The sequence below is a fragment of the Acanthochromis polyacanthus genome, chromosome 7 (assembly GCF_021347895.1).
Source record: "Acanthochromis polyacanthus isolate Apoly-LR-REF ecotype Palm Island chromosome 7, KAUST_Apoly_ChrSc, whole genome shotgun sequence".
NCBI lineage: Eukaryota > Metazoa > Chordata > Actinopteri > Pomacentridae > Acanthochromis > Acanthochromis polyacanthus.
In genome coordinates, this window is record NC_067119.1 from 5181041 (window position 1) to 5193501 (window position 12461).

Consider the following 12461-nt stretch of genomic DNA (forward strand, 5'->3'; position numbering starts at 1 on the left):
GTTACCAGTCAGAACCCTGGCAAACTTATTTTCATCATTTTTTATAGTGGAAGTCACAAATACAGGAGCTCTTGGTTTTTACAAGCGTTATTGAGTCAAAAGCTGCAGTTTCAACACACATTTTTAAATTTATTCACTTTTTCATGTGATATTCAGCTGTTTTGTAAGATACAACATGAATTTAATGTCTTCTCTTAGGATACACAAGTTTTTTAGATGCAGCAGGAAGCTTCAAAAACCTGATAAGACTTAAGAGTTTGACAAAAGATTCAACAAACTCTGAGCCACTTGTCATTTTTAAACATGGTTTTATTAACTTTGTCATTTAAACACAACTATTTCATGTATAAACGGTTCCTCTATTAAATTTTAACAGTCCAAATACAAACGGATGAACACAGGGAGGTGAAAATAATAAAGAAACATACAGTATGTACACGATAAACCACAACAGCAGTCAAGGCGAAGCAGACATCAGTCAAAAATCTTCAACTTCATACTCTGAACCTTGAAAAATAAGCAAAATGAAAATAAAAAAAATAATAATTAAGCAATATCTGAGGACTACTAAAGTATGTTATGTACCTAGTACAAATTAAATAACAATAAAATAAGAGTAAATATCAGCATGATGTGACTACACAGGTTTATAAATAAAACAAATAAGGAGGTTTTTTTTTTTTTAATAATATGAAAAATAAAGAGGATATAATCTAAGCTTCAACAGAAAATCTCAGTTCACATTATTCAACCACACGGAAATCCATTTAGGACCAGCAGGGGGCAGCACAACCACGCTCATGTTTCAAGAAAAACGACAGAGCGTCAACGTAACACTGATTATCATACGTTCGGCCTCACTCCTGAAGGTCTCAGCAGGCTTTAAACACAGAATCAACAACTCCTGACTTGTTTAAAGTATCTGGGCACCTCGAGTGAGTCCGAAATGACAAATTTAAGTGTCGCTCCCTGCTCTGGAAAAAAAAAAAAAAAAAAAAAAATCACAAAACTCTTTATGACAACACAAAACATCTCTTTTAAAATGCAGCCGGTGCATTTATGTTCACATCACAACAAAACCTTCAGAAACGTGAAGATACAAAAGGAAGGTGACTCCAAACGACGGTTAGCTTAATGGTGGACAGTGTTGCAGGTTAAAGTTCTCCGTATGGAGAATGCTGGTTAGTGGAACCAGAGAAAAAGTCTCTGTTTAGCCGACCAGCGGCTAACTCTGTAAGCTTTGACACAAGATAAACTGGCGGGGAAACAACAACCCCAATGACTGTAACGCTCACGGGGGAGGTTCAACCGGAACCAAAAATATGCTTCGGACGAGAAAAAAGCGCCTCCTCTTTCACCGCGAAGGTTTGTAACATTTTTTTTTTTTCAAAAATAACAAAAGGACTATAAAGTCGTACAAAGAGATGCAAAAACAGCTGTCCTGAAATATACAGCACGAAGAGCAGGAGGGTCAGGAAAAGCAGAGCTCGGTAGAAATCTGAAGCTGGAGGGTGGAACAGAAAGTCCTCGCCAGCCAGAGTACAGATTGTCGGTTCCCTTCCAACACGGGGATACTGAGTTTGGACAACAGCGGCGTCAACTCGTCTGTTGGGTTCTGGTTTAGACCCTGCTTAGCAGAGTGGATCTGTGGAGACATCAAAGGAAAAATACTGTTAGCATAGCGTCCATGTGGGGCTAACTGATTTGCAGTGAAAAAAGTCTAAAGTCAAACTTAAGCTCAACATTCCTCATGTAACAGATTGAAAACATGCATGTACACTACTATTAAAAAGTTTTGGTCACTTAGAAATGTCTTTATTTTGAAAGAAAAGCAGTTTTTTTCAATGAAGATGACATTAAGTTAATCAGAAATCCAGTCTAGACATTGTTAATGTGGTAAATGACTATTCTACCTGGAAACGGCTGATTTTCAATGGATTATCTCCATAGGAGTACAGCGGAACATTTCCAGCAACCATCACTCCTGTGTTCTAATGCTACAGTGTGTTAGCTAAAGGCTAATTGAGGATTAGAAAACCCTTCTGCGATTATGCTAGCAAAGGAATAAAAGTGTGAGTTTACAGCGCAAACATGAAATTGTCTGGATGACCCCAAACCTTTGAAAGGTAGTGTATATCCTAAAGTCATGCTTTTATTTTGAAATTGATAAATCGTTCAGCATTTGATGATGTTTCTTCTGAATGTGACATTTCTTAAAATGCTAGAAAACATGTAGATTTGGCTTTTGTACATTCGAAAACTTGGCACAAAAATGTCAAGCAATGTCCTCTAATTGAGAAAAGTTTTGAAATCAGGGACTATTTTCGACAACTCCTGCTCACGTCTTCATAGTTTTGATTGAACTACAGATTTTACCAACTAGTTTTTCTACACTGATAATGTTCAGGTGTGCAGTCCTGAAGACAAGTAAACAGGATTAATAGAGTGTAAGATGCTTTTACTGAACATCTAAGAAACAAATACAAAAAAAACTGGAGCCTTGTTTGCCACTTCATAACACTTTGAAGGCAATAAAATAGTAGTTTGAAGTCCATTTAGCAAACTTTTTTACAGTGCACCCAATGCAAAATATCACGGGAAACTGCCAAGAAGCGCCTTTTACTGATAGAAATGATCAACTTCTTCACATTGCAATGTTTGGTATGCTGCAAAATGGAGGAAATTTCCAAGAATTCTGATGCAATTTACCAGGGCCGGCCCTAGGACTTTGGTGGCCCTAAGCAAGATTTTTTTTGTGGCCCCAAAACATGCACAGGGCAACTACCAAATAACGTGCACAGCTTGTAATTGGGTTAAAACACACATGTACATGATTAACAGCATTAACAGATTTATGTTTTATTGGAATAAAGACAGGGACAAATGCGAATCACACACTTATTGTGGTGTGGCCCCCTCTAGTGGATGTGGCTATAAACAACGGCATAGAGTGTTTATGCCAGCGGCCGGCCCTGCAATTTACTCTAAACCCAAGTTAAGCTGCAACAAAAACATCAAAATTCAAGAAAATAAGGGATTTAATCACATTAATGTTTTATATTCGAGATTAACTACATACTTTGCCTACCAATACAGTTTTTACTCTAAAAAAGTCAATTGGAGACTTTGCTGTTCGATAAAGTCTGAAAATGTAGATTAACCTCTAATTAAGTACTTTGTTTTTACAGTGCACCCGATGCTAAATATCTTGGACAACTGCCCAGAACCGAGGATATTTTGCAACAGAACAGATTCCCTTCAAATTTGGTGGGTATTTTAGTTTTAAATCCATGCAGAATCGCATAGCAACAGTTTGTTTTCGGCGTATTTGCAGCAGTATTGTGAGTGTGTGTTGAGAAACAATCCTCCGGCTGCCGTGTCGGACAGAATGCGTTCTGCTGACGAGGCTCGGCTGGAATAAAGTGACAGATCGCGTCGCAGCGGAGGCGAGGCTCAGGGGGACGGAGGGAGGGTTGGCAGGAAGTCAGAAAACGTGACCACACACACCGAGCCGGGCGGATTGAGCCGGCCGGAGCTTAACCCGACGCTCACCAAAAACCTGCTTCACCTCTGACCTGGCAGCAGATCTGATTCATGCGTGTGGGCGGCCGGTCGGTCGGGTCGGTTCTTGGCAGCATGCAGCCCCACTGTCAGCCATGAATCATCCCAGTCCATAAACACTGGTTGTATTTTTACACCAAAGCGTTGTGTCTGTAGGAACGAGGTTGGCGTTAGCTGTCATAATCCATCATGTCTGACAGGAGGAGGCTGCATGATGTCTGTTTTTTATTGTTTTAAAGGAGTTTAAAGCAGCAATAACATTTTTTTGTCCAGTAAGGGAAACTCCACACAGCACTAATGTGTGAATATCTTTAAATTCCTAAACTTAGCAATCTGTTTTTGTTTACACACCTCACAAAAACAAAACCGTTTCAGCATTGATTTGGAGTTGTGTTTGTCCAATTTTCACTTTCTTTTGAACTCTGGAGGTAAATATCCAACTTCTTATCTACATGAACTGTTTATAAAAGATGGTTTATGGTTGATTGTTTGGAATTTAGACATCATACAAGAACCAGGAAACATTAATTTGGTATTGTTCTTCCTAATTTGTGCATTTTTGCACTCTGTTTTGGTCTCCTCCAACTAATTCTTGATTTAAGTATCCAACTTCTTATCTTCATAAACCTTAGATAAAAGATAGATTTATTGGTTTGCAGTTGATTGTTTGGAATTTAGACATCATACAAGAGCCAAGAAACATTAATTTGGAATTATGCTTGTCCAATTTTTACTTTCTGAACTCTGTTTTGGTCTGCTCCAACTCTTCAGGTAAATATTTGCCTTCTTAGCTATAAAAAACTATTTATAAAAGATGGATTTAGCCACCATAATGTCACCTGTTGGTTTGTGGTGGACTGTTCTGAATTTTAGACATTTTACAGGACCAAAGAAACTTTAATTTGCAGTTGTGGATTTGTGGTTTCTCTGGAGACAAAACGGATCACTTAGGTCAAAATCAGATGCAAATACAGTTACATGACTATGAAATTTAATATAATTCACAACCAGAACTGCTATAAATTCTACTCTTATAAAGCTACATTGTCTAGATTTTGTTGATGTCAAAAAAAAGTCATAATTCTTCTTTACTATTGTTGGAAGACTCGTTGGAAGACTTCAATGTATGACTTCAATAGTCAACATTTAGTACAACTATGACCCTTTTTGACAGAACCAACAAAAATTGAACATGCAGAAGCTTCGTAAAAGTAGAAACGACTCGATTTCACGGCTACTAAAGAGGCCGGTCAGAGTACTCATGAGTCGATGTCCGTCTGATCTCGAGCTCTACGACCCGTTTCCGTCTCTGGAGAAACCGAACATCCCTGACTCAGTTTGTGTCAATTAAACGTTGGCGTGCGACGCTGAAGCGAGAGGAAATCTTCCTCCGTCAGCTCTCTGGGGCGAGTTGGAGCCGGTTTCCTCCCATCCATCTTCCATGGCGCACATCCACGGTGCTGCGCGGCGCTCGCCCTTATTGTGACACGTAATTGTGTGAAAATGACTGATGTCCTTTTACGCAGGCGACGCCGAAGAGCGATGAGAGCCCAGCGGTGCGTCGGTGTGTTTAAATGCGTTTATTGAATAGCGTGAGAGGTCAGCATCAGCGTGACCTACATCTATCTGGTCAGCCGGGGAGCAGGAGGGATGCAGGATGACAGCCGTGATTGAAAGACTCCAATCTCCCCCGAGGACGAGTTTATGTGAGGAGGAAGATGTGGTGGTGGTGGTGGGGGGTTTATACACACCTCAGAGACTTCCATCTGTCCTTCTCCATGTTGTTCTCAGGACCTTCGCTCTCATATGATGCCAGATACAACGCTGCAACGACAAAGTCAAGCAGGATTAGCGTCTCTTTTCTGTAGACATGCTAATCTCTAAACCCATTCTCCGTCTTGTAAGCTCATCTAAATTCACTTAAAGATGATACTGTAGATTGATATGCTGAAAAATAAATGACTTTTTGGAGCAGAAAAGTGTGCAGACCTTTTATTTCCAACCTCTTATTCCATTTTTCGTCTTGTAAATTTCTTTTTGTCGGTTTAATCCAAAATTCACAGCCTTAATGTTAGCCGACCGTGTGGAATTTTCTGTTATTTGCTATTTTTGCCAATTAAAATTGAAGCTCCTGACAGCAGTTTAATCGACGAGATCATCATAAAGACCGAAAACATGGAATTTCTCCATATAAATATGAAAATAATGCACAATTTGTCATTTTAGTCAGCTTTAGAGACACTGGAAGCAATATTTTAATTTTTTTTTAGAGCATAAAGCTAGAATTTCACCCTTGCTGCTAGTATTCATGGCTGTAACTTCACATTTATCTGCATTTGCATGAATCGTTCATCCAGAAAGTCCTCATTCAGCGATAAACTCACCATCTTCGCTGAACGCTGGAGCCGTCAGCAGGTACTGCAGGATCTTGCGATCTTTCTCAAACGGACACTCCACCTTCTTCCAGGTCATGAACTCGCTCACTTGTTTGGCCAGTTCCCAGAATTTCTGCAACACAGCGAAAACGCAGGTGAATATAAAATTAATCTACATGTTTAGAGAGAGTTTATGCTCCAAATAAGCCACATGGTGACGCTTTGGCAGATTATATAACCTTAACATGGACAATGTGCTCAGAGATGTGGTAATGCTGCAGGACAGAAAAGGAGTTCCCCAGAATAGAAGGAATCCTCAAAATAGAGTCTGATTCAGCGACGTAGTGACCGAACACGAGTGGAAACCGGTCGCCTTGTTTGTTCCATGGAAACGCAGCCCAACACTTGAGTCTTACTTCTTCTTTCTTCTGCAGTTTTTAGGGAAGTGCTAAAAAATGTGACGTTTTTACGCCAACGAAAAGCCAGCTGTGGAGGGAAAACTTACTGCCCGTTGCCGGGGAAACTCCCGTCAAAAATCAACCTTTACCTCGAAGTTGATGTGTCCGTTCTGCAGCCGGTTCACGCAGCCCTCGTTCAGGAAGTAGATGTCTTTGATGAGCAGGCTGAAGAAAGGGATGACGATCTGCAAGACGACAGAAAGAGGTTTTAATTTCGGTGTAAATGCTGGTTCAAAGGTTGAAACTTGACAAAGAAATGATCTCAAAGCACACAAATAACATGACCTACAAATCTGTCCACCAAAAATGGGGAAGTGAGGTTGTAGAAAGGGCATATTTTCCAAAGAAGAAGAAGAAGAATTCCCCTTAAATAATGAATCGCCTCACAGTGAATCAGGTCAATGCACAACGTAGAGGGACTCCATTCAATTAATGTTTGATTTTAAGCTGCTGTGGTTAAATTTCTGCCTTCATGTTGTGAATAAATGGCATTTTGGAGCATAAAAGTCGGAAATTCATGCAAATCTCGTGTAAATTTACTGAAAGATGACAGTTAAGATTGAGGAAGAAGCACCAAATGATGTTGGATTTTTAAGCTGCAGGGATTCTGTGGCAGAACTCCAACCATCAGGAGGCCGAGCTGGTTGGAGCTGCTCAAATCTGGAATTTATCGTCAGCCGCTCTGCTCGAAAAACACCCACAACGGCTTTTTGTTTTGCACCGAGGGCTTCTATAAACCAGCACAGTGACCTCGTTCCTGACTGTCCCGATGATTCCACACCACAGATTATCAAACATTCATGACGGCGGCGAAGAAAAACCAGAGGAGGAGCTCTAAAAGTATATTTGTGCTGTTTTTGTTTTTTAGACAAAATCTTGAGCCAGAGTCTGTACATTAGAAAGAATTGTTGGATTTTAAATTTTACTACAGTCCTTGAAGGCATCATGTCTTATTTTTGGTTTTGTCTACAAATCTAAATCACAATATTTCATCAAAAATACGATATATTGGTGGATTTTTTTGGTAGATTTTCAAATATTATTAAACTTTCTGAATCTCTAAAAAGCTTCCAACAGATTCGAATGACATTTTATTTAATAAAACAATAATTTGCTAAAATTAAACCATTTATCTTAATTGGAAGCTGTAAAAATAAGAGCACATTCTTACATTTCATTATGTGCTTGGCTAAATAATTTGTCAGGGTGTTTCCTGTCTTTTTTTGCTTTGCTTTTCGGTTGTTCTTCATGGCGGTTTTGCTAGAATTTAAAATATTATTTAACCTCCTGGACCCCCAGAAGCTGCTGAGTGGTTTGAAAGTCACATTATTTAAAAACAACAATAATAATTTGCCAAAATCGCACCGTTTAACAGGGTCACAAAGTGTAAAAACAAAGCGAATCATCAGATTCTCAAATTTACGACAGTCTTTGAACTTAACACGTCTGAGAAACGATCCAAAATAGAAGCTCTCATTTTAAAATTTGCCAAAAATAAACAGATCGCAGTAACTGGAATTGTTATAGAACAAAAAATTCTGCGGTTCGTGTCGCAACAGAAAAGCCGTGAGTGACTCAGCTACGTCCAATAGTGACGCGGCAAAAATTCAGTAAATGTTTCGATTGAACTGCAGGCAGTGTTTCGTTTGATTCAGGCTCTTACTGCTCTTATTTTTTGCCAAACCAGTGAATCCATCTCGAGAGTTTTTAAGCTTGTTTGTGCGACAGAATCTGGTCTGTTACACTCTGAGGGTCTGCAGGATGTCGTTTACGATCGGAGGCTGCCGTCATGAATCCACTCGCTTCTTTTACACACAAGTTCTGCTTAGAGAGCGAAAAATAACCCGGAGGGCGGAAGTAGTTTTCACAGCGAGGGGCGTTAAAGGTCTGGAGCCAGACGGAGGCAAAAATTAGATCGACTGCACGGGACGCGGCATCTATTAAAAGATGTGGAAATCCAAACGCTATTATTACCGTCTGCTTTTATTAGACGGTCGTTGTCATCTAATGAACGGACGATTTGAGGCGTTTTTGCCTCATGAAGGTTGAAAATGAGGATTTAAACAAACAATTTTTGATCAAAAGGAATTTTAATCGAAATTGAAATGAAGCCGTCAGCATTTTCTGACTTTTTATTAACTAAATTTAATCGAGTTTATTTTAAGGGTACGTTTTAAATCAACCTCCACCTGACCAAATGATTATTAGATCACAAAAAAGAAGCAAACAGGCAAAAATCTGCAAATTAAACGTGTACAGCTAAATGAAATTATTATACAAAATGACTTTTTTTAATGTTTAAAATTAAATAATAATGATGATAGCATTAAATCAGCTTCTTTTGGTGATGATTTATTGTTTTTCCAAATAAATCAAGAAATTTGCAGGAAAGTGCAGTTAAGGGATAAAGAAAAGCAACAGTTTCTGCAGATTCTGTAGTAAAAAAGTCATATTTAGTCATTATTTTTTGGAAAAGACGCCAAGAAAAGTGCAGAAAAGAACGATTAAAGGATAAAGGAAAGCATCGCTCTATATATTCTCAAAGAAAAGTGAGAAAAACATGAAACGTTTGATTAATGTGCAGATTTTTATGTGTATGTAGTAAAAAAAAAAGTCACTTTGTAACATTTTCTGATATCGAATCAGCTGCTTTTGGAGAATAAGCTTAATTTTTTCCAAATAAATCAAGAAAAGTACCAGTCTCTACACACGTTTTTACGATTTTGCAGAAAAACAGTCATGCTAAGACATTTTATTTAGAAAAGACACCAAAAAAAGTGCAGAAAAGAAGGATTAAAGGATAAAGAAAAGCATCATTCTCTGCATATTCTCAAAGAAAAGTGCAAAAAAATGACAAATTTGATCATCATGCAGTGTTTTATATGTTTTTGCTGCTGCTGCTGCAAAAAATGTAGGATTAGATTTTAATCTCTGCTGCAAAAAGTGTCCCAAACCCACAGAGATGTTGGTTTATATTTCATGCGTTTTGTTTTGACCAACATCCAGAGCCTCCTATAGTGAATAATTGGGCTCCTACTGACTGGAAACCTCTTGACCTTCTCGTGTCTGACCCCCGCAGCTAAAAGAACAAAGTGTTGCGGTGACGCCGGCTGGAGTTATGTAAAAGGCTGGGATGTTTATCTGAGCCTGGATGTTGAAGTGAAACAGGAAGACGGGCCTCAGCGCCGTGGCTCGCTATCGTGTTTACAGCCGGAGAGACTCGGACAGCGAGTCGTTGCGTAACGAGCCGAGGCCGAGCGAATGTGGGTCAAGATGCGAGGAGGGTCTGGGAGGAAACATGGCCGCCTGCCAGGTCACATAGCGTCTTCCGCTGTCCGTCATCACACGCTGAAGAAGTGCTCCTTATTATTAGAGACACAGTGTTCCGTCAACAGGCTCCCCGACGGTTCTTGTTTTTTTTTTTGGGAGCTCAGATATGCAAACATTCCAGGACAAGAGGTCGAGGTCACGAAACGGAAAGTTCCCAGGAAGTCTGCTGTGTTCTGGACGTTTGTTTACGGCTCCAACGTTTTTGGTCGGTTTTCGCTGCAGCTTTTGGACGCTTGCTGTTCAGTAGATTTCTTTGAAGCGACGTTTGGCAGATCTGGAACAGACTCGGTGTGTGCTTGGTGTTTGGTTGAGAAGCATGACTCTGTTTTACTAAGAGAAACTATTTAAATAGCTGGTGATGAACCCTTTGATGGGCAGTGTGGGTCAGGAGATTTTCCACTGGACCCTTTTGACCCATCAAAGGGTTCATTCATGAGCTGACAGCTGATTGATTAGTTGAATTATGTGGAAAAATGCGTCAATTTTTATTGTGTTTTCAGAATGAAGTGCATTAGAAGTGCAACAACTGATAGCGACTGCACAAGTTTTAAGTAGAACAATAAAACTTATTCACCAAAATAAGCCGATTTGATGCTACAAAAAATGTCATAATGTGACTTTTTTAATACATAATCTTAAAAAAATTTGGAAAAAGTCATGTTTCAGGTCCTTTATCATCCCAAAATGTAAAGTTTTGAGCAAATCATTTATTTTTTTATTGGGGCTGCAATTATTTTCACCATTAATGGAATTGTTTTTTGCTATTCTAATGTCAGAAAATGGTGAAAAACGTCGATCAGAATGTCTTGTTTTGACCTTAGCATAGAGATATTCAGTTTATTTGGTCATAGAGGAGGAAAGAAAACAGAAAATATTCACTTTTTAAAGCTAAAAATCAAAGAATGCTGCATTGATTTCTTTGAAGCAACACTTGGCAGATCTGGAACAGACTCGGTGTGTGTTTGGTGTTTGGTTGAGGAGCAACGACTGTTTTACAAAGAGGAATGTGGAGAATAATCCAGTTTATCTGTGGTCACGTCACATCTTCTGCTGGTCTCAGAGTTGGACGATAAAGTACAGCGGATGAATTGCAGCTGGAATAATTATGTTAACTTGTGTGACATTTGTAAAAACCAGCGACTACAAAGAGCTTTAAAGAAAATGAGCATTAACGGCTTTGATGATAAACTGTTGGAAGAATAAAAGCAAGAAAAGGAGCCAATAAAGAATGATTGGGCTTAACGAATCGGTGGAAATGTCTCCTTGTGATTTCTCTGACAGATAACGTGATTTGATTTGCAATAAAATTTAAGCTTTAGTTTAATATTCACCGTGAAATAGATTTAATAGATCGCTAATTTATGATCGTTAGTTTGTTTTTGCAGAGAATGACGCTTTTCTTTACCCCCCAGCGGTTCTTTTCTGCACTTTTCTCTGTGTTTTTGGAACAACTAACGACCCAAATAAACCTTGTTTACCAAAAGAAGCTGATTTGAAGTTAGAAAAATGTTGCAGTGTGACTTTTTAAACAACATAGTAAGTCCTTTAGCTTCTTCAAATGTTCAGTAATTCTACAACTTTCAAGAAGAACATCAACATTTTCCTACTGGGGCTGCAATTAATAACAATTTTCATTGTCGTCTTTCATTTTTTCTGATGAATCGATCGCTTTCATAGTTCATTTAATAGTTATTTGGTATTTAAACGGTCACAAAATGATGAAAAGCCTCATTTAGAATGTCGTGTTTTGTCAAAGATACTCAGCTTATTGTCACAGAAGAGGAAAAAAAATGAAAATATTCACTTTTAAAAAGCTGAAATCAGGCAATCGGAGAGTTTTCTTTCTTAAAAATGCGCTCAAACCTGTTTATAAATAAAAATAGTTGGTGAGTAATTCAATAAGACTTTTACAGAAGCTCCAGAGGCCAGAGAACTTAATCAGAAACTGAAAGTTCCCTGCAGCTGTCGAGTGGTTTTCACTCATTTTTCACTCTTAACGAAACGCATCAAATATAAACCAGCCTCTGGACTGCACATGTTTAAGCTTTTATAAATTCTGGTTGATAAATGCGTCACTGCAGAGGAATTGTTTGTGGACCATCTCCCACTGACCAGACTAAACTCAGACTTTATCCAACAGTTTGACCTGATTTCTCAGCAGCTGTGGCGGTTTTATTAGAATTTTAAACATTATTTAACCCTCTCAACCCACAAAAGCTGCTGGTAGATTGGAAAGGCCTGCTATTTTATTGGAACAAATGAACAAATCACCCCCAAAAAAGCCAATTATCAGAGCCGCAAACTGCAAAACTCACGAGATTTTTCAACTTTTGAGCTCAAAATTCCTTCAAAATGTAACCAAACCTCAGCTTAAAATCATGGCATTTCCTCAAAATCACTTAATTCTACGTGACTTATTTAACAAAAATTCAGGGAGTTTTCAGTTGAACTGCACCCATAAGACGCCAATAAGTACAGAAGCTACTAAAAGCTTCTTGCACTGTAAAAACTCTAAATCTTACCAAGTCTGTTTGTCTTATTTTTAGTCAAAATGTCTCATCCCACTTGATTTAAGATAAATTCACTTAACAAGAGACATTTCAGCGAGATGGAGGGACTTGTTTTAAGAGAACGTGTCTTAAATATCTTGTTAAGTCAAACAATTCTAAAATTGTCTTGTTTTGAGTTGAATTTTACAAGAAAATTCAAAATAAGTTGAACAATCGTGTCGTCCTGC

At 38.6% G+C, this 12461-nt stretch overlaps 1 protein-coding gene across 2 annotated transcripts in view; it reads right to left on the reverse strand.

Annotated features, from left to right (window-relative positions):
- Nucleotides 1-288: 288 nt before the first annotated feature.
- Nucleotides 289-12461, reverse strand: part of rasgef1ba (RasGEF domain family, member 1Ba) — a 169998-nt gene continuing 157825 nt past the window's right edge. For both annotated transcript variants that reach the window (XM_051950397.1, XM_051950396.1), the window contains 4 exons: nucleotides 6484-6579; nucleotides 5946-6069; nucleotides 5313-5385; nucleotides 289-1645 (listed from right to left, as the gene is read on the reverse strand). In XM_051950397.1, coding sequence (XP_051806357.1) covers nucleotides 1621-1645; nucleotides 5313-5385; nucleotides 5946-6069; nucleotides 6484-6579 — 318 coding nt within the window. In that variant the 3' untranslated portion in view covers nucleotides 289-1620. The remainder of the gene's footprint in view (nucleotides 1646-5312; nucleotides 5386-5945; nucleotides 6070-6483; nucleotides 6580-12461) is intronic.